The following is a 20,945-nucleotide window of genomic DNA, read 5'->3' as shown; positions in this document are numbered from 1 at the left end:
ATATGCTTACCTAAAATTTTTACGACACTTTTCTAGAGTTACTAGAATAATAGAAGTATATGATCTCTTATAAAGAATATTTGAGATAATTTTCTTAAAGTTATAGTCCATCATATGATTTTTAATGGACATCAGTCAGGTCATTGACTAAACAAATTTATTAAGGAGCAGTCTTTGCCATCTGTGCAAAATCAATTATAAAAGATAGCACGGTCAGTTATATGTAAAAGATTAGTTAATAAATATTACTAAACCATTTCTATCTACTTAGACCTCTCAGCTGCTTAAACTTATATAGTTTATGCTCAGTCCTTTTCTGGACTGAGAGAGTAATATTAAATTGGGAGCTTATTTAACTTGTGTCTGTCATAATTTTACTGCAGAGACCTCTTTTAGCTAAAAGGAAAATAAAGGGAAGAAGAAAAACTAGACACTGAATACTCATTCTCTATTATACTTGTAAGAGAGCCTGTTAAATATGGAGAGTATACCAGAAAAAAGTGATCTGTGATTATTTTTATTTTATTGTTATTTGGCTCATACAATACCATTGTGACAGAAAGCAGTAAGACAAATATGTTAAAATAACAAATGTAATGAAATTTTCTCTCTGGATTTGTAATTAGTAATTACTGATACTAATGAGCAAAAATATATCCACTGTTTTTCTGGCTCCTTTAACTTAATCTGTACTGTTGGCGTTCTTGCCCTCACCTGCTGCCCTCACTATTATTAACAGGAAGTATAGTCTTTGGGGAGTCAGGACTCCAGCCTCCTCTGCTGACTCAGTCTGTGAGTGTGGGTAAGTCTGAGAAGCTCTCTGTATCATAGTATGCCCATTGCAATATCTGTACAGTAGCTTCCAGCCCATGTGTCTTTCTGTGGCTGCTCTTCCACATTATGTCATGTGTTCTTATCTCTCATTATCACTTTTGCCTTGTGCTTCCACTGGGCAGCAGAAACAACAACAGCAAAAAAATGGATGATAACTTCCATCTTAATTAATTGATGGAAATTCCCACAGATTAGTCATGTTGCTGTTTTATGTGTATCACTCACAACAGTATCACTAAGCCATACATGCCAACTCTCTAATTTGTCACTTTCCTCTGTCTTTAAAAGGAAAGGGGAATTGACTTAATGCTATTTTTAAAATATTATGTCTATTTTTAAAAATATATCTTTATTTGTGATTTTCGAGGGTTGGCATATATGTACTAGAATTTTTATAGTAGTGTCAGCCTATCAGTTAAAAGATAATATTTTAGGGGTTTTTTTAACCCAAATTTTTTATATATTTTCCTGGTCATTTATGATACTATTTGTTTTAAGAAGATGCTAATATATGTTTTCACCAAATTAAAATTTTTGTATGTGACTTCTATATTTAATAAAAGCATAACAAGAAAAGCAGTAAATCTGATTTACCACTTACCTTTGGTTCTTAGAGGCTAAGTTTAAGAACTGACAGGGCCCAGGGTTTTAGGTCGGTGGTTCTGCTGTCTGCCTCGCAAATACAAGGATTCGAGTTCGATCCCTGGTACTCCTCGCCCCCCCCAAAAAAAGGACTGACAAGTGTTAGGATGGTCAGTACTCAGTAGACTTAGGATTGATTGCTGTAGAAAGCCCTCTCTTACAGAAGACTTGATCCAGTGTAGCAGTTAAGAAGAATCACTGTCAAGTGATTATATAAAAGAAAAACTGTGTCACTCAGAATATTCAGCTCTCTCAGCATATTAAAGAATTAGTATAACAAAGATGGGGAAAAATTTGAAAATTGTTGTTAACAAATATTTGTTGAATGATCACTATGTCTGTTAAAATAATTTCTAGATATTAAGCCTCTAGTATAGTGTAAGCAGTTCAAATTGTAATGTAGTCTCATAAAATTCTTGAACACATGGGTTGTTTTTGTTTTGTTTTATTTATTTGGTACTGGGAAATTGAACTCAGGACCGTGCACTTGCAAGGCAGGCGGTGGAACTACTGAGCTAAATCCCCAACCCTGAACACATGGTTTTAAAGAGTAATTCCCTCAACTATTCATAGCAAATTAATTTAGATATGATTCATATAGATGACTGATAGGAAGAGCCTCGTTTTAAAGAAAGAGGGCTGTGAATTCAGACATCAGTAGTGGCTGCTCCATTGCAGAGATGTGCAGCATTAGGCCACTTAATGCCTGTGTCTCATTTATGAATAGAAAGAATGTTTGTTATACCTCATAGGCCATTGGGAGTATTGAGTGAACTAAGACATTAAGGCAACACACACCTGGCACATCTTAGGCACTCAGCATATGGTACTTTCATTGCATGTTTGCAATGTGAAGGAGGCAGCATGCGCAGTAGTACCAAGTCTGAAGCCACCTTTTAATTTAGATTCTGGTTACAATTTAGTATGCATTATATACTGCCTACACAAATATGCATCTTTTCTTTGCCTCAGTTTCCTTACCTGCAAATTGGGGATCGCATTAGTACCTGCTGCGTAAGGTTGTTATGACAATTAAGTAAGTAAATCTCAGCCAAGTGTTTAGAATAGTGTGGGCATGTAGTTAGTATTTGAATTATTTGTTCTTAGTATTATATTTTGAGAATGCACTATTTCAGTTCATACCACATGAGTACAATTCTTCACGTTTTGCCCATGAAGTTGTACATCTTAGTGTTTCTTTCAATAAGTCAGTAAATTTTACTCCATTTTCTGCAAATATTTCTTTCTGAAGACGTCAAAATGACTTGTAGCTACTAATGTCTTGCTGTGTACCTTCATAACATTTGAAGAGTAGCTTATATGATGAGCTTCAAGAGGGCAATGTAGTAGGCATGGGTTTCCCATGAAGTTCGTCTCTCATGGGTACTGCCAGTTCCCACAATCCTAGCATTCCCTGGGCATCAGTCAGTGTCTACAAGGAAAGATTTTCAAATAGTAAAGCATGTGAAAAGACAAACAGGCCCAAACTCAGAGCTCTCTAGGGACTCTGACCTCCAAAACAGACTCCGTTCTGACATTTTCACAGGCTTCTTGAAGGAATTCCAACAGGGTCATTCCATTTGGTAAACTCCTAAACAGACCCTCTGTCATCAGGGACTGATTTATAGGTTTTCTCCCTCTTATGTCCTTGTTCTGAGGAGATTAAGATAGTAGATCTAGCTGCTAAGACTTTTAATGCTTTTGATATATATGTTAAGTACTATATAGGAGACTTTGGGTATTTTGAAGTACTAAAACAGTTACTTGTAATGTTTGAAGAGATTTTGTGTTCTCAGTTGTCTTCTACATTCTTTTTTATTTTGATTCCAGGAAATGTGTGTCACAATCCCATTTCTACATTAATTGTTTTTCATTATTAAGAAAATGGTTTAATGAAAAATTAAATTCAAAAATCATCTTTGAAAACTAGTATATCATAAATATACCTATACTTGTCATTGTTTCACAGTGACCATCAGAGTGTGTGAGAGCAAAAACCATTCCAGTGACTTAGAATATCCTTCTGAAAAGATATTTGTGAGGTGATGGCAGCTGTTTTAGATGATGCTTTAAGTCACTAAATAAGATAGATCTGAAAATTATTTTTCAGTTAATCTGTTCCCTTAAAAACATTTTGTGGATTATTGATAGCAGTAAAAACAAATGAGAAGGAAAGACCCCACGAGAGTTGGAGCCTGAACAATTTAAGGAAATGAGCAGTTACGATTTATTTGGCTTACAGTTGGCCTTAACTGCTAACAGCCTTATGGTTGTCCCATTGGAAGCCTGAGTGGCATGCATGAAATTCCAGAGGTGAACAATATTCCACATTGGAAAGGTCAGGGTATTTTTTGAGATTTGGTATGGATAGTTTCATTGCTTGCAAGTTTCTTTTCATTGAGTTCATCTTTTAGACGAATGAACACACTTCTAATAGCTTTTACACAACTAAAATTTCTTATAATTTGGTATGTGTTTTTGTGTTAGGAATGTCATGTCTTAAATGAATTTTATTGGCTATAGCATTGTAAATGCTACATTGCTGAGTGTATGGATTTTGGGATTGTACTTCTTTAAAGCATGTTGGGGTTTGGTTTGGAAGACAATAATTATTTTTGGATCACCCTCAAGGCCTTCCTTAAATTTCACTAGAAAAGTGATACTATAGGATAGCACTCCTACTAGGGATGATGCCAGTTAGGGCCAATCCCCTTTGAAATCTCTGCTAAACGCCCTGCTGAATGCACCAGGGAAAAGACTGTTCCCTACGGCTGTTTGGAGCTCAAACATTTCCCCAACCTGGCGCAGTACACTCTGGGAATAATTTAGCTTGTGGTTCCCAGCCATTTCTTCTTCACCCTTGTGTTACTCTCTGGTACATATACCCTAGTACTTGGCAAAGACTGAAGGTCACCGTCAGGCAGATTTCTAGAACTCCTTTTTACTATAGGTCTTCCTTTTCAGAAATCTGCCCTGGAACTTCTGCTTACTTTACCCTGCCCAAGTGCATAGCTCTGTCTCTTCAGTTCAGCAAGGCTACCTATTGGCTCTTTTTTTACTTTTTCCTTCTTCTACCTACAGTCTGGAAGTTGCCTCTAGGCAGAAGCCAGGGTGGTTATAGGTCTCATCTCATTGTTTCCCTTCTTTTAGGGCTGCAGCCCTGTATTACATGTTTCCCAATACATGAAAATAATTGTTTCTTGTAATTTATCTAGTGTTGCTGGTTTCTTACAGCAGGAAGTCCTGTGCTTGTTATTCTGCCATTACCAAAAAATGGGTTTTTCCGTTGAGATGTTTAACCCAAGCCTGTGCCTTTCTACTGCTTCCTGTCTGGATGCACATAACTCAGCTTTGTGTAGCAATGTCACTTCATTTTTGAATCCTCCCTCGCAGTACTTCCTGGGCACACCAAGTTGTTCTGTTTTTTGATCAGCATATCTATAAAACCAAATTGTTGGTTAAAGATTGAGGCAGGTAATCCTCTAGTTTTGTAGTTGACACAGAATGGTCAGCAAGATGGTCATAAAAAACCCTGCTAGAGCCTTTGAGCACTTGGAGCCAACGACATATTATTCAGTTGATTTGAGAGTGCATCCTTTTTTTTTTTAAGCATTGAGGAAAGGTTTCTGTTTGGCAGAATCCATTCTTAATTACTAAAAAACTCATTGTTTTCTCGTTAAATTTTGAAAAAAATTTTTAAAAGTTCTCTTTGCCACAGTATTTGAATCAACTTGGCAAAAGATTTAACCATTCAGAGAGATAACTAAGGACTGTTGGGTTTTTTTGATTTTGTTTTTTTTCTCACATGGTATTAAATGGGAATTTTCTTGTCAGGAATACCTATTAAGGTAAAAACAAGGAACCAGTCATGGTGGTCACATGCCTGTAATCCCAGCACTCTGGGAGGCTCAGGCAGGAGGATCACAAATTCAAGCCCAATTGGGCAATTTAGCAATTCAGTGAGACTCTGTTTCGAAACGAAAAATAAAAAAGGGCTGGAGATACAACTCATTGCAGAGGACCTGGATGGTTCATTACATACCCTTCCATCAGCCCCACTGCCTCCAAGAAAAAGAAAGGCTATACATAGAAGTCCTAGAATGGAATACATCAAATTATTTTCATCATTTTACATACATATGCATCACTTCATCTTCCTTCTCTTCTATACTGTGTGTTTTTCATGATGTACATATAATAATTTATATCAGTGAAGGAAAAATCTTTTTTATAAAAAATACATGTTTTATAATAAGGAATATCAGATTTGATCACTCATGAGTGTATATGCTTAGGGAGCTGTTTAAACAGCAGCAATTCAGATCTTCACAATTCATCAAAAAATTTTATTCTTTTGAGGTGCACAATCTTAAAGAAAAATTTATGTTGATATAGTTTTGAATGAGATGTTAGAAATAAAATTGGATATCACTAATATTATCTGATGACACCACTCAAACCCTGCATCAGCATAATCATTGAAACAACTTGATCAGACTCTGTATAATTTGGCCTCCACAAAGTCAACCTTTTTTTGTGTGTGTGGTACGAGGGACTAAACTCAGACCTTGCGTTTGCCAGGCAGGCTCAGCACCACTGAAGTCTATCCCCAGCCCCTTCATCATTCTTGCTTTACCTTTGGGCCCAGTGATTTAAATTACCTCCCTAGTTCATGGTCCAGCCCTCATTTGCCATGCACCGGTCTCACAATGTGAAAAGCTGCAGTTTGGAGTTTGGAGGCAAAGAACAGGTCAGTGTCTAGTAGAAGACTTTGAAATGAAGTATCTGGGTCAAAACTGGGCCCAGAGATGGAGAAGAACCAACCTACAATAGATGGGTGGCACCATCAAGGAGCTATTGGGCTTGGTTCTCATTCATTTGGTTCAGGTAGCCTGCTGAAAGTACAGAAGAAGCTACATGAAGATGATATAACCTAAAAGATGAGAGGTAAAAAGATTATGTTTTTGAAAATTAGAATCAATCTATATTCATATAATGTGGTAAGTAGTTTAATTGTAGTAATGCAGAATTTTTTTCAAAAGAAATTTTGTTTTCAAGCTGTAAGGTGCTCTTCTCCCACTTTTGCTTTTTTAAGGATTACAGTCAGATTAATAACTAGCACATATTTTGACCTTCTTTGTTACCTGTGTCATCTCACAAAAATAAGCTATTGTTTTCCTCATTCCTTTTGATAATACAATCAATTAATGCATATTTTTTTTAGCTCTGCTACAAACAAGATGTGTTAGTTTTTCCTGCTTCTGCATATTACCACATTTTTCCTCCTACCACACAGCAAGCCTAGAACTAATTGGTAAATAGCTAATTGGTAAAAAGCATTAAATTATGCTAGTAGGGAGAGGCTTTCATCCCCTCTGTGACTAGGCAAATGCATTTACTCATGAGGTAAGTTTTAATTGTTTCTGTTTTACAAGACCTATAAACTGAGGGACAGAGAGGTTAAATAATTTAAGAATGGACCAGCTAATAAGGAATGAGCTTGTAAAACCATGGTTGGCTCTAAAGCTACCTCCAAAGATTTTTAAGAATTCAATTACAATAGGAAAGATTGATTTTATTTAAAAGAAAATTACAATAAAGTCACTTTGAGATTATTGCTTTTAACTTTTACATAAAATAATTATAAAAGGTATGAATAATCATACTTCTCTGCAAGATTTAACTTGCATAGAATTGTTCTACTGTAAAAGCCTCTTAAGGATAAAAGTCTGGAGTCAACCATATACTTCATCAAACCTGTCAGGATTGCCTTCTCTTTCATTTTAACCAAAATATATTTTACTGCTGTATAAAATGTATGTGTGTGGACATTCATACAAAGGAAAGCCATTGCCACCTTCAGTATTCTCTTCTCATGTGATATTCTATTTTACATCATTCCCAGAAAATGTTGCTAAGAAAAAATTTTTGATATTAGATTGCTTTTATTTTTATTATTCTATATTGCAGTTCACTAAACATTTTATCATAAATCTTTATCATTCTGATTATTTCCTTTTTTATTTTTATGGTAATTTAGAACACAGAATTATAGTTTTTTGTGTCTGTTCATTCCAGCCTAGTAGTTTTGAAGGCACTCAGCTAAAGAATGATTTTTATCATTCCTCTAGTAAATGGCCAAATAATCATTTTCTTTTTAATACTTTAAGCAAATATATTTTCACATTTTCCAAGAAAATGGAGAGCCTAAAATAGATACCCTCTTGTGGCAGTTTAGTTCATAATAAAGTAACTGACATTTAAAGACTACAGTGTCTGCTTTTCCTAGTTCTCTAAATTCAGTTTTACCTATTGTATGATAAAATACAAGTGAGCGTTTTTCTATTCTGATTTCCTATAGTAGGGTAACAGACTTCTCACATGTTCTTTTTAACTCCTGGAGTTTAGAGCAATTTGTTAACTTTAAGAATTTTAAGAACTAAGCCTAGCATAGTGCTAAATTCCTATAAGCCCTGCAGTCTGGGAGGGTGAGGTAGTAGAATTCTAAGTTCGAGCCCAGCCTGGACAACTTAGTGACTAAGTAAGGCCTTGTCTCAAAATTAAAAATGAAAATTATAAAAGGGCTGGAAATATAATTCAGTGGGAAGAGCTTTTATTCAATCCCAAATCCTGCAAAAAAAAAAAAAAAGTACAGTCATGCTCAAATATGTCAACATGTGTCTTCTAATAAATACACTCTTCAGTATACTACAATATAGTTATCACCCTCAAAAGATTAACATTAGTATAGTAGTCGTTAATATCTAGCCCGTATCCCATGTTGTATTTCCTCACTTTCCCTAAGTAATATGCCTTACAGTTTCTTTTTAATTTACAATCTAATCAAGCATCACTTAGTGCATCTAGCCATCATTTGCCTTTAGTAATAACAAGGTAGTATTACTCCTTTAGTAATTCTCCCACTTTTTGTCAGCTTTTCCTAACTTTTGAAGCATCTAAGCCAGTAATTTTACAGAATGACTCCAATTTGGATTTGTCTGATTGGGCCATTATGATCAGCTCAGGTTAAACATTTTGGGTAATACTGCATAGGTGGAATATCTACAGTGAATTGTATCAGGAGGTACATGATAATTTGATGTGTTGCTGGTGACATTAAGTTTGATTATTTGTTCAGACAGTGACGCACCCTTCTTGTTTCTTCTATGAAAATCTACTTCTTTGTATGAGTAACATGAACGTTGCAGCATAAAATCATAAGTATTCTGTTTCTTAGCCACCTTTCCCCCATGATTTGAGTGACAATTTATGCCTAGATAAATTATTATAAAATTGTGATTTTTCTAATCCTGATATTCCTTCTTATTTACTGGAATTCTTTTAGAACAGCCTTTTCTTTCTTTCAGTACTGGGGATTGAACTCAGGACCTTGCACTTGCAAGGCAGGCAGCAGAACCACTGAGCTAAATTCCCAGCCCTAGAACAGCCTTTTCTAAGGGAAGAATAACTATGGATTCATAGATTCTTTATTTTTTTTAATTGGAAAAGTATAATCTGTTATTGTCAACATTTATGATGTGTAGATTGTCCCAAATTTGAACAAAGACCCCTTTCAAGGTTTTTTTTGTAACCTATCCCTTTTCACTTTTGGCACATTTTTTCATTTTTGTTGGTGCCGGGGATGGAACTCAGGTCCTTGAGCTTGTTAGGCAGGCGGCAGAACCACTGAGCTAAATCCCTGGCCCTAGCATAATGTATTTTAAGGTCACTTTGAATTCCATTAGCCCTTTCTCTAAGAATCTCCAGTTCCTTTTAGGGAAGAATAGAACCAAGACCTGAGTACTAGATATATTCCTCATTTGTTGATGATACTTTCTCTAGCTAGCCCTTTTCAGTAAATAGAGCTAAGAAATGTGAAATGTCATGAGTTCAGGCTAAGGGTAGTCATGCAGTCTTGAAGAAGGTAAACAAAATGAGAGTATTTAAGGCCAAGGATTTAGCTCAGTGGTGCCGCCATCTGCCTCGCAAACACAAGGTCCCTGGCACCAAAAAAAAATAGAGTATTTACTTTATCAGGTATGAAGACCTATTATAACACTATAGTACTTTAGACAAACAGTCTGACCAGTGGAATGGAACTAGAGAAATAAAAAATGGACAATAAATGACCTTAATCATTACTAAGTAACATGTTTAGTGGGGGAAAGGACGGCCTTATGAATAAATGGTTCTAGATTATTTAAATATCTAGCCAAAAGAAGTTTATATGCAACTCATACACACAGAAAAATCAACTGTGAAAATTGAAGCAGTGCTGAATTTTTTTGGAGGAAATGTCTGCATGACCTTGGAGTAGGCCAAAATTTCTTAAATAAGACACAAGTGACATCCATTAAAGAGAAAAAACCAGATGTATTTAAGAACTCTTGTGCACTAAGGAACACTGAGGGAAATTTAGTGACCCACAGAGTGAGAAGAGAGAAAGCCCAGTGCATATATTTCACAAAAGACTGCTCCATAATAAAGGACTCTGTCATCAGTGGGTAGGAGCTTTGAGAGATACTTCACAAAAGAAGATATCCAGGTGATAAACATATATGTGAATAAGGTGTACTCATTAGTCATCAGAGTAGTGCAGTTGAAAACCATAGTGAAATATTGCCATAAACCCTAAGGAAATTGAGAACACCAAGTGTGTCAAGGTTATGGAGCAGTTAGTAAATATGTAAATATAGTGGCATAACTATTTTTTTCTTTTTATTGAGTTTATTGGTACAATATAGGTATACAATACAGTTACATTCATTACTGGGATCCTGTACCTTCACATGACAGGTCTTGGTTCTCATTTTTTCCCCTTGTCCCTGCCCTCCCTTCACCCCCTCTCCCCTCCCCATTTACAAACGTTTTATTTCCATATTTTCATTTTCTCATATTTTTTTATTTTCCCTTATTCCCTTTCGCCTACCCTTCCCACTTTCCCTACACTTTTAGCCCTTTTCTTCCTATTTCACACTATTTTATCCCATTAGGATCTTGTGTACTGTTGTAGTTTTTCACAGCAGAGAAACTGTTCGGTATTTACACATGTGTGACTTATTTATTTCACTTAGGAGTATATCCTCAAAATGCATCCATTTTCCTATGAATGACTCTAATTTCTCATTCTTTATGGCTGAGTAGTATTCCATTTTATAGAAAAACCACATCTTCTTTATTCAGTTTCCAACAGATGGGCAAATGGGCAGTTTCCAAGTTTTAGCTATTACAAACTGTGCCGCTATAAACATTGGTGCGCATATATCACTGCGGTGTGATTCTTTTAATTCTTTTGGAAAGATACCCAGCAGAGGAATACCTGGGTCAAACAGAACCTCTACTCCCATCTCTTTGAGGTATCTCCATATTGATTTCCATAGTGGTTGCACCAGTCTGCACTCCCACCAACAATGGAGAAGGGTTCCTTTCTCCCTGCAACCCTGCCAACATTTGTTATTGTGTGATTTCTTGATAGCAGCCATTCTTTGTGGGGTGAGGTGGAATCTCAGTGTTGTTTTCATCTGCATCTCTCGAATGACCAGTGATGTGGAACATTTTTTCATATATTTACTTGCTGCTTTTACTTCTTTGTCTGAGAAATGTCTGTTCATTTCAGATGACCATTTTTGAATTGGGTCTTTATATTTGGGGGCGCTGATTGTTTTTGAGTTCTGTATATAGTCTAGATAATAGTCCGTTGTCTGAGGAGCAGCTGGTAAAAATTTTTTCCCACATTGTAGATTGTCTCTTAGTTCTGCTGATGGTTTCTTTTGCAGTGCAGAAGCTTTTTAATGAGATCCTAGTTGGTGATTGTTTCTGCTAGTTCCCTTGCTACTGAGGATTTGTTCATAAAGTCTTTTCCTATGTCAGTGTCTTCAAGAGTTCTGCCTAAATTTATCTTCCAGCAAGGTTAGTGTTTCTGTTTTAATATTTAGATCTTTAATCCCCTTGGATTTTAATTTAGTGCATGGTGAAAGATAAGGGTCCAGTTTTAATCTTTGGCAGGTTGAGATCCAATTTTTCCAACACCATTTATTGAAGAGGCTATCTTTCCTCCAGTGGTGATGGTCAGCTCCTTTGTCAAAGATGATGTAGCTGAGTACATCTGGAGTTGTTTTTGTGTCTTCCAGTCTGTTCCACTGATCCTCAGGTCTGTTTCTTTGCCAGCACCATGCTGTTATTATCACAGTGGCTTTGTAGTATAGTTTCAGATGGGGAATTGTTATACCCGCTGCCATGTGTCTGTTGCCTAGTATGGCTTTTGCTATTCTAGGTCTCTTATGGCTCCAAATGAATTTTTGGATTCTTCTTTCTAGTTCTGTGAAGTATAGTGCTGGGATTTCAGTTGGCATTGCATTGAATCTGTATAGCAGTTTTGGTAGTATGGCCATTTTCACTATGTTGATTCTTCCTACACAGGAGCAGGGGACATCTTTCCATTTTCTTATATCTTTCTCGATCTCTTTTTTCAGAGTGCTGTAGTTTTCAGTGTAGAGGTCTTTTGCTTCTTTTATTAGATTGACTCCCAGATACTTCATTTTTTGCGGTGCTATTGTGAAAGGAATTGTTTCCCTAATTTCTTTCTCAGTGAGTCTGTTATTTGTGTACAAGAAGGCTATTGATTTTTGGGTGTTGACCTTGTAGCCTGCTACTCTGCTAAAAGTGTCAATTAAGTCAAGAAGTCTTTTGGTGGAGTTTTTTGGGTCTTCAGTGTAGAGTATCATATCATCAGCAAATAATGACAGTTTAACTTCTTCCTTACCTATCTTTATTGCTTTCTTTCTCTTGTCTAATTGCTGTGGCTAATGTTTCCAGAGCTATATTGAAGAGGAGTGGTATAGCGCGCATCCTTGTCTTGTTCCTGATTTTAACTTGAAAGTGTTCAGTTTTGGACCATTTAATATGATATTGGCTATTGGTTTTTCATAGATGGTCTTTATTAAGTTGAGATATAGACCATCTATTCCAATTTTTTGCAGGGTTTTTATAATAAGTGGTTGTTGAATTTTGTCAAATGCTTTTTCTGCATCTATCGAGAGGATCATGTGGTTTTTGTCCTTGACTTTGTTAATATGGTGTATTACATTTATTGATTTACATATGTTGAACCATCCTTGCATCTTTGGAATAAATCCACCTTGGTCAGGATGTATGATCTTCTTGATGATCCTCTGTATTCTGTTTGCTACTATCGTATTAAGGATTTTTGCATCTATATTCATTAAAGAGATTGGCCTGTAGTTCTCTTTTTTTTAGTTGCATCTTGCCCTGGTTTGGGAATCAAAGTGATACTTGCTTCCAGGAATGAATTTGGAAGTATTACTTCCCTTTCAATTTCATTGAAAAATCTGAAGAGTAATGGCAGTAGTTCTTCTCTAAATGTCTTGTAAAATTAAGGACCTGGGCTTTTCTTTGTTGGTCCATTTTTAATTACATTTTCAATTTCACTGATTGTAATTGGGATGTTTAAAATGTTTTTAATCTTCTTCGTTCAACTTCGGTAATTCATAAGTATCTAGAAGTCTGTCCATTTCTTCTGTGTTTTCCATTTTATTAGAGTACAGGTTCTAAAAGTAGGTATTAATGATCCTCTGGATTTCTGTGCGATCTGTTGTGACTTCGCCTCTTTCATTCCTGATTGCATGGATCTGAGCCTTTTCTTTCCTTTTTTTGGTAAGGTTTTCTAAGGGTTTATCAATTTTATTTATTCTTTCAAAAAAACAACTCTTCGATTCATTTATTTTTTGTATCATTTTCTTAGTTTCCATTGCATTGATTTCTGCTGTAATCTTTATAATTTCCTCTCTTGTTCGAGCTTTGGGTTTTTCTTGCTCTTGTTTTTCTAGGCGTCTAAGAGTCATCATTAGGTTGTTTATTTGAGCTTACTCTGTTTTCCTAATGTGGGCATTCAGTGCTATGAATTTTCCACTTAGAACTGCTTTCATTGTGTCCCATAGATTCCTGTATGTTATATTGGCATTTTCGTTTATTTGTAAAAACTGTCTGATTTCTTCTTTAATTTCTTCTGTGATCCATTGATTGTTCAGGAGAGTGTTGTTCAATTTCCATGTGTTTGTGAAGTTCCTACAGTTTCTTATGCTGTTGATCTCCAGCTTTATTGCACTGTGATCTGATAATGTACAGGGAATAACTTCAATTCTTTTACATTTATTCAAACTTGTTCTGTGAGCTAGTATGTGATCTCTCTTGGAGAATGACCCATGTGCAGCTGAAAAGAATGTATATTCTGATTTTGTGGGGTGGAACACTCTATAGACGTCTAAGAAGTCCATGCGTTCAAAAGCTTGGTTCAGTTCTAGTATTTCCTTGTTGATTTTTTGCCTAGATGATCTGTCTATTGTGATAGTGGGGTATTTAGATCCCCCACTACAATTGTATTAGTGCTTATTTGGTTTTTCATGTTGTTTAATATTTGTTTTATATAGTTGGGGGCATTTATATTTGGTGCATATATGTTTATGATTGTCATTTCTTCCTCTTGAATTGTGCCCTTTACAGGGATGTAGTGGCCTTCTTTGTCTCTCTTAATCAGTTTTGGTTTGAAATTTACTTTGTCTGCGAATAAGATTGCTACCCCTGCATTTTTCTGGGCTCCTGTCACATGGAGAATTGTTTTCTACTGTCACTTTCAGTCTATGGGCTTCTTTTTGCACTAGGTGTTTCTTGTATACAACATATTGTTGGATTTTGCTTCTTAATCCATTCTGCCAATCTATCTCTCTTAATTGGTGAATTGAGGCCATTGACATCGATGGTTATAACTGATATGTACTGACTTATTATTGTCATTTTATTGTCCTTTTGTTGACTCTTTTTAATTTTTTGCCCTCTCCTTTCAGTTTATTGCCTTGGCTATTTCATTTGCTCTGTTGGGCCTCATGGTGTTGTGATCTTCATTGTCTTTTTCTAGGATATTGTTTAAAATTCCTTGTAGTGCTGGTTTAGTATTCATGAAGTTTCTCAAGTGTTCTTTGTCATGGAAGTATCTTATTTATCCATCCATTTTGAAAGAGAGTTTTGCGGGATACATCAGTCTTGGTTGGAGGTTGTTTTCTTTTAGGACTTGAAATACCTCACTCCAGGCTCTCCTTGACCTGAGGGTTTGTGTTGAAAAGTCTGCTGTGATTCTGCTGGGCTTTCCTTTGCATGTGATTTGTTTCTTTTCTCTTACTGCTTGTAGTATTTTGTTCTTCTGTTGAGTTTCTGGGATCTTGATTATTATATGTCTAGGTGTAGATTTTTTTTTTTTTTTATTGTGGGTAGTGGGAGTCCTATAATGCCTCACTTATCTGTATGTCAAATTCTTCCCCTCTGTTTGGGAATGTTTTCTGTCATTAATTCTGTGAATAGCTTTTTTAAGTCATTTGCATTTTCTCCTGCTACTTCTTGGATTCCTATCAGTCTTATGTTGTTACTCTTTGCATCATCTGGGAGTTGTTGGATCAATTTCTCATGATCCCTTACTGTTCTTAAGAGACCTCTCTTTTCACTGTAACTGTCTGTGATCCTATCTTCTATATCTGAGATTCTGTCTTTGCAATCTTTTATTCTGTTGCATACACTTTCAATAGAGTTTTTAATCTCCTGGATATCTGTTTGAATCTGTTTAATGGATTCCATTTCTTTCCTATGTTGGATGTTCATTGTTTCCATTTCTTTCTTATGTTGGGTCTTCGTGGTTTCTGTTATGTTCCTGAGCTCATCTATTTTTTTGTCAGTTTGTGTTCTAGAGTCTCGAATCATAACTTTCATTTTGCTCGCCATCTCTATGGTTATCTGGGAAATTGTTTCTGCTTTGAATTTTTCTAGAGCTTTATCTGTTTTGTTACTTACTGTGCTGTGAGTTCTGAGTGTCCTGGTGGTTCACTATCAGACTTTTCATCCTCCTTTGTCCTCCTGTTTGCCATTGGTGAACTGTAAGTCTGTCTTTGTGGCTTGCTTAAGTGTTTTCTCATCTTTATTTTTGCTGTTGGGTTGTTCTTGATTCAATCTCTGGGTCATTAAATCTTCCTGATATCATTGCATCCCAGCCTTTGATTCTCTAATGACTCATAGACATTCTCATTTTCATAATAGAGAAAACAACTCATCAAATCAATCCCTATCCTTTATCCCAATCGATATAGTCAGGAACACAATAGGATCAATCACCACCCTTTATAGCCAGCCATGCCTCTCAGGAGTTTGTCCAAGGACTGGCACAATCAGAGGATCTGGGGGGCGGTACTCAGCGGTGCCCCCTGGTTACCCTCCTGGCCCTGGGTCAGGAGCAATGGCCCCCATAGCGAAAGGCGTGGACCCGTAGACCAGCCAGGCTGGTGGAGGGAGATCTGAAGTCCCAGCCAGCCACTTTTCCAAAACTCACCCTCTTTGTGCTGGGTCTGGAGCAATTGATATAACTAGTTTTAAACAGTGTTAAGTATAATTCTACCCTGAGTATCATAATCTACTGCAAAATTTGTAGTCAATAGAAATGCATATATGGAATGTGTTCATCAAAAGATGCTGTTTTAATATGAATTATATGAAATAGCCATTTTTTGTAGAGACTTGCAGCAATTACATATGGCCGAGTCTACTGCACTGTTCATAGCAGCACGGTTTGTTACAGTGAAAGTCTAGAAGTTACTGAAATACCTATCTACAGTAGGATAGGTAAGTAAACTGTGATATCAGTCACCCTGTAACATTAAGGATGAAGTACAGCTACGTGCAAGATTGTGCATAACTGTCACCCAGATAACAGAAAAGGCAGCCTGTCACCAAAAGTATATATGATTCCATATACAGAAAATACAAAAATGGGTAAAACTACTGTATGGTGTTAGAAATCTGGATAGTGGTTACCCTTGGAGAAGTGACTAGAAGGGAAGGAAAGGAAGGAGTTCTAGGGCACAGGAAAGGTTGGGTTTCCTACTGCTAGTTGTGTGGTATGTTCTCTGTAAAACTTCAGTGAATTGTACACTGAACCGTATTTGTACTTTTTTGTGTATGTATTACACTGAAATAAACTAAAACTCCTAAGTGTAATTTCACTTTAACATTGTATTTTTTCTTCTCTTTTCCCTAGTTCTTAGTCGTATATTTTTTGTCCTACATTTACAAACCTCAGTTTCCCAAAACATGTATTTATTCATTTGTCCAATCCTACAATATGCAAAATAATTTTAGAATTACAGTATACAAGGGCTGGAGATTTAGCTCAGAGGTTCCAGCACCTGCTTCATAAGCACAAGGTCCTGAGTTCAATCCCCATACCAAAAAAAAAAAAAAATTACAGTATGCATACTACTACTACGAACAAATCCAGGGCAAGGAATTTAGCTCAGTGGCACTGTGCCTGCCTCTGGAGTGCAAGGTCCTGAGTTCAATTTCCAGTACTGCAAAAAAAAGAACAAATCCAGTAAGTTCCAGATTTCTGGGTGGGTTGGTTGGTTGAATTTTGAGACAGAGTCTTGCTGAGCTACCCTGGCTGGCAGTTGTTATTAGGCAACTAATAACAACTCCTGCCTCAGACTACCAGAGTGCTAGGATTACGACCGACCATGTGCCACCCCACTTGATCTGAGTTCAGGGTTTGTTTGCAGTTCTTTTTGTCCTCAGACTGTATTCCATGGGGGCAGGGATATGTATGTATGTATATTTATTTATTTCAAGACAGCTTTCAAAAGTGTTTTGGATTGATTTCTTTCAGCCTGTTTTTCTGTCTGCCTTCCTGCCTGCGTGCCTTCTCTTTTTTGAAATAAGTAACAGATTTCACTGTATACTGTGTTTTATATTTTTATCTTTTGGATAGATTTCTTGGGACCCAGTTGGAAACAAGTCAGCTTTGACCATTTCAAAAGACTTGTTAGGACAAGTGGTTCAATTTCTTTAGGGAAATAGGGTGGACCCTTGGCTTATGACCTCAATTCATTCACAAGGGCTGGTTGTAGAAGGCTCAGGCTTCTCTGCACAGCTTTCAAAGTGTTTCTCATGGTTACAGGCAGACCTCAGTATCCTTAGGGAGACAATGGCCCAAGATTTCTTAATTAACCCCACATAGGAAAGGATGCTGTAATGTTTCTTCCAGAACTCTTTAAGAGAGAACTCTGTACATGAGACCATCTGGAAGCATAAGCAGCCAGCATTCAAGTCATAACTCAAGACTTTGTAAGTTAAAACTAAAATTCCTGTTGTAACACAAGTTGTTTGTATGTCAGGCTTATCGTATGTCTAAGCACAAGCTGTATTTTATTGAGTATTCAGTGTATCCAGAGATGATGTATATTGAGATCAAGTCCACATAAAAGTCGTTTTCCCAAATAGTTTATAGATTGCACTTTAAAAAACCTTTATTCTTCTTTTCTTGTAGTTATTTTCACTAAAAAAGCAGCTATCAAGAGGAATAGAAAGGGACCATGTTTATTGATGACTTCACGTGGGCTAGCACTGCACTTGGTGCTTTCCCTAACCTTATCCTATTTAACTTTCCCAGTTCTTGTAAGTTTGATCAAAGTTGACTTTTCATGTTTTGAAAATACGGAACTAAAAGAAACTGAAGATTCAAGAGATTTGGAAACTTACCCAGAGTTACATGGCTGGAAGTGACAGATTGGGTTTTGTGTGAACCTATATCTTCTTTACTCCAAAGCAAATGCTCAACTAGAAGCATTTTCCTTATTTAGAATAAAATCATTTTTGTTGAAGTTTAGGGTTGATTCTGTGTGAGAAAGGAGAAAAGAAAAGGACTAAAAACAACAACAAAAAAGTGTTCAGGTTGGAGATGTTAGCACTTCTTTCCACATCAAAAAAAAAGTGAGACATTTAGTTGCTGCTCCAATTCCTGGAAACAGTTTCCATAATGAATCTTTTGTCCCATTGCAGTGGTGCTGTGGTGGTGGTGATATTAGTATTAGTGAGTTTAGGTCATTTAATTTCTTGATGTACTGCTCCAGAGTATCTGCACTGCCAGTAATAGGGGTAAATTATGTGGTCGATATGAGAATTATCTGAGAAGCCATGGAAATAACTTCTGATCCAGTCTTTCCTCATCTTTGCTACCTTGGAGAGTTGCTGTGGGCTGCTAATTTTTTGGTGCTCCTCAGTGGAGTTGATTACAGCTTCTAAGAGATCTTTGTAAGGCCAGTGATTGGGGATGCTACTTCTGTCCACAATGCTTCCATGACTCCAGTTTGCTTTTAGGTAGAACCCAGACACCCTCTAGTGTGAAAGTCTCATTGTGTCCTGAACCTTGCCCGGCTCTCTATGGAGCCTGCATTCCAGCCTTGCTCAGCTGTTGAGTTCTCTCCACTCATTGTTCACTCTTGGGGATCTGTATTTGTGTACATGTTTTTCTCTGCATGTTCTCACTGTCCTTGCCTGTGCAGCCTTCTCATGCCAGCAACCTTGTTTGTGAGGCACCACCCTCCAGCAACCCTGTTTTTCCCACTTTTCATCCAACTAGATGATTTGGAGTAGAGTTAATTTGTCATTCTGAGCCATAAAATGGTTAAACTTTGCCTTCTGTGTCAAGTCTGAAATTGTGATTAGTGTTATTTATGTATCTTTTAAGTTCTAGTAACACTTTTGTCATTAAAAAATATCTAGCATTCCGTGTTTTCGGAAAGTAGCTTATAATTTAACCTTCTTAATGTTTTACTTGAAATGGCATATTTTCTGCACTTAGACCATGTTTGTTTCTTCTTTCTCATCGTTGAAAGTAAAAAGCAAAACGTAATGACTTTGAAGAAAGAAATTAGGGTAATATTTGCTTTCTTGCCAAAATAGAACAGCTACTTCCAAGTGTGTATGTCAGACTTATCATTTTGAAATTACCAGAATAGGAAAACATATTACTTTGTGATTATAGAAATTAGAGGATACTGGGGGTATGTCAGACTTACCATTTTGAAATTACAAGAATAGGAAAACATATTACTTTGTAATTATAGAAATTAGAGGATACTGGATGTGGTGTTGCCAACATTTTATTTTGAAAAAAAATTTGGTCGTACAGAAAAGTTGAGTTGTACAATTAATATAATAAACACTTAGAGTTTACTAAACTACTTACCTAGCCCTTTCTTATTTTTTGAAACAGGTCTTGCTAAGTTGCCCTGGCTTGCTAGAACTTGTAATCCTCCTGCCTCAGCCTCCCAGAGTGCTGGAATTACAAGCGTATACCACCATACTTACCTAGAATTGCTTGTTTTTTAGTTATGAGATTGTTTTTAATATGTGTCTTGATGATAATCCCTTGTCAGATTTGTATTTTGCATACATCTTCCCCCAGTCTATAGGTTTCCAATTCATTCTTGTTAAAAGTTTCTTTAGAGGAACAAAAGTTTTCATTTGTGATGAAGTCTAATTTATTATATTTTTTGTGATTATTGCTTTCTGTGTCCTAAAAAATTTTGCCTACCCCTCCAAAGAAAGCATTATTTCTGTTCTGCTAAAGGCTTTGTAGCTTTTTAAAATATTAATGCATATTATCTACTCTAGGTAATTTGTCTCTGGTGTGGTGTATATCTTTTTATTTCCATATGGGTATCCATTAGTTTGAGTGTCAGTTTAAAAGATTTTCCTTTCCCTGCGGGATTGCTTTCTCACTTTTATCTAAAAGCTAGTGGTTATTTAAGTGTGTTATCAGTGTCTAGACTCTTTAATCTGTTGCACTGACATATTTGTCAGTCCTCGTGATAGTGCTACACTAATTCTCATCAGTTATTGGTAGAGGTCTTGTACATAAATTTTGATAGTGTTGTCAGTGAAAAAAAATTTTTTTTTGGTACTGGGGATCGAACTTGAATGAAATTGTTTTAAAATTTTTTATTTTAGACATTCTTCATTATATGACCTAATCATTTTTTTCTACTCTACTTAGCTAGTGATTTTGTAAACTTCTGATACCACTTTCTTACTTGAGAATCATTGGTACAAAAAGTCATATATTGTTCTGTGAAGCATAATGCTTTGAAAGATGTTTCAGTCTGCATCAATTGAAAGAAGGATTTACTTATGCCAAAATGGCAGGGAAACCCCAGAGCGAGTTTATTTGTGCCTGTTTGTTATAGTCATATTACAGAAAGTGTATATGAATATGTATATTTTAAAGAAAACAGCAGTCAGCAACTGATATATGTTCTTGTTATTAGTGGTGGTAGATGTCAGGAGCTCATTTTGGGAGTGGTGTACAGGGTCCCATTATGTAGTTCAAGCCTAGCTTTTAGCCTTGAACACACTGGACTCAAATTTGCACCTCCCTCTTCCCTCAGACTCTCAAGTGCTGAGAATATAAATGAATACCACCACACCTGGCTCATGGAGCTTCATTTTTTACCTAACTGGTTATGTGACTGTTGTTTGATGATTTTACACATATTTGTTAAGTGTTAGACTCAGTGATCTGTTCTTTCAAGGGACAGTTCAACTTATTCCATAATCATTCATAAGTGCCACTAGTATTG

General features: G+C 36.3%; 1 protein-coding gene across 2 annotated transcripts in view; it reads left to right on the top strand.

Moving 5' to 3' along the window:
* Mrtfb (myocardin related transcription factor B) overlaps window positions 1-20,945 on the top strand; it is a 168,719-nt gene that overhangs the window by 71,255 nt on the left and 76,519 nt on the right. Inside the window, exon 4 of one of the 2 annotated variants that reach the window (XM_010610018.3) lies at window positions 740-802. The exons of the other annotated variant lie outside the window; for it this stretch is intronic. Within the exon in view, the coding sequence (XP_010608320.1) occupies window positions 740-802 (63 nt within the window). The remainder of the gene's footprint in view (window positions 1-739; window positions 803-20,945) is intronic. 2 annotated transcript variants of the gene reach the window in all.

Source organism: Fukomys damarensis, unplaced genomic scaffold, assembly GCF_012274545.1.
Source record: "Fukomys damarensis isolate Sample0158 unplaced genomic scaffold, DMR_v1.0_HiC HiC_scaffold_34, whole genome shotgun sequence".
NCBI lineage: Eukaryota > Metazoa > Chordata > Mammalia > Rodentia > Bathyergidae > Fukomys > Fukomys damarensis.
Note: the sequence above shows the minus strand (reverse complement) of the source record. Positions and strands in the feature narration are given on the sequence as shown.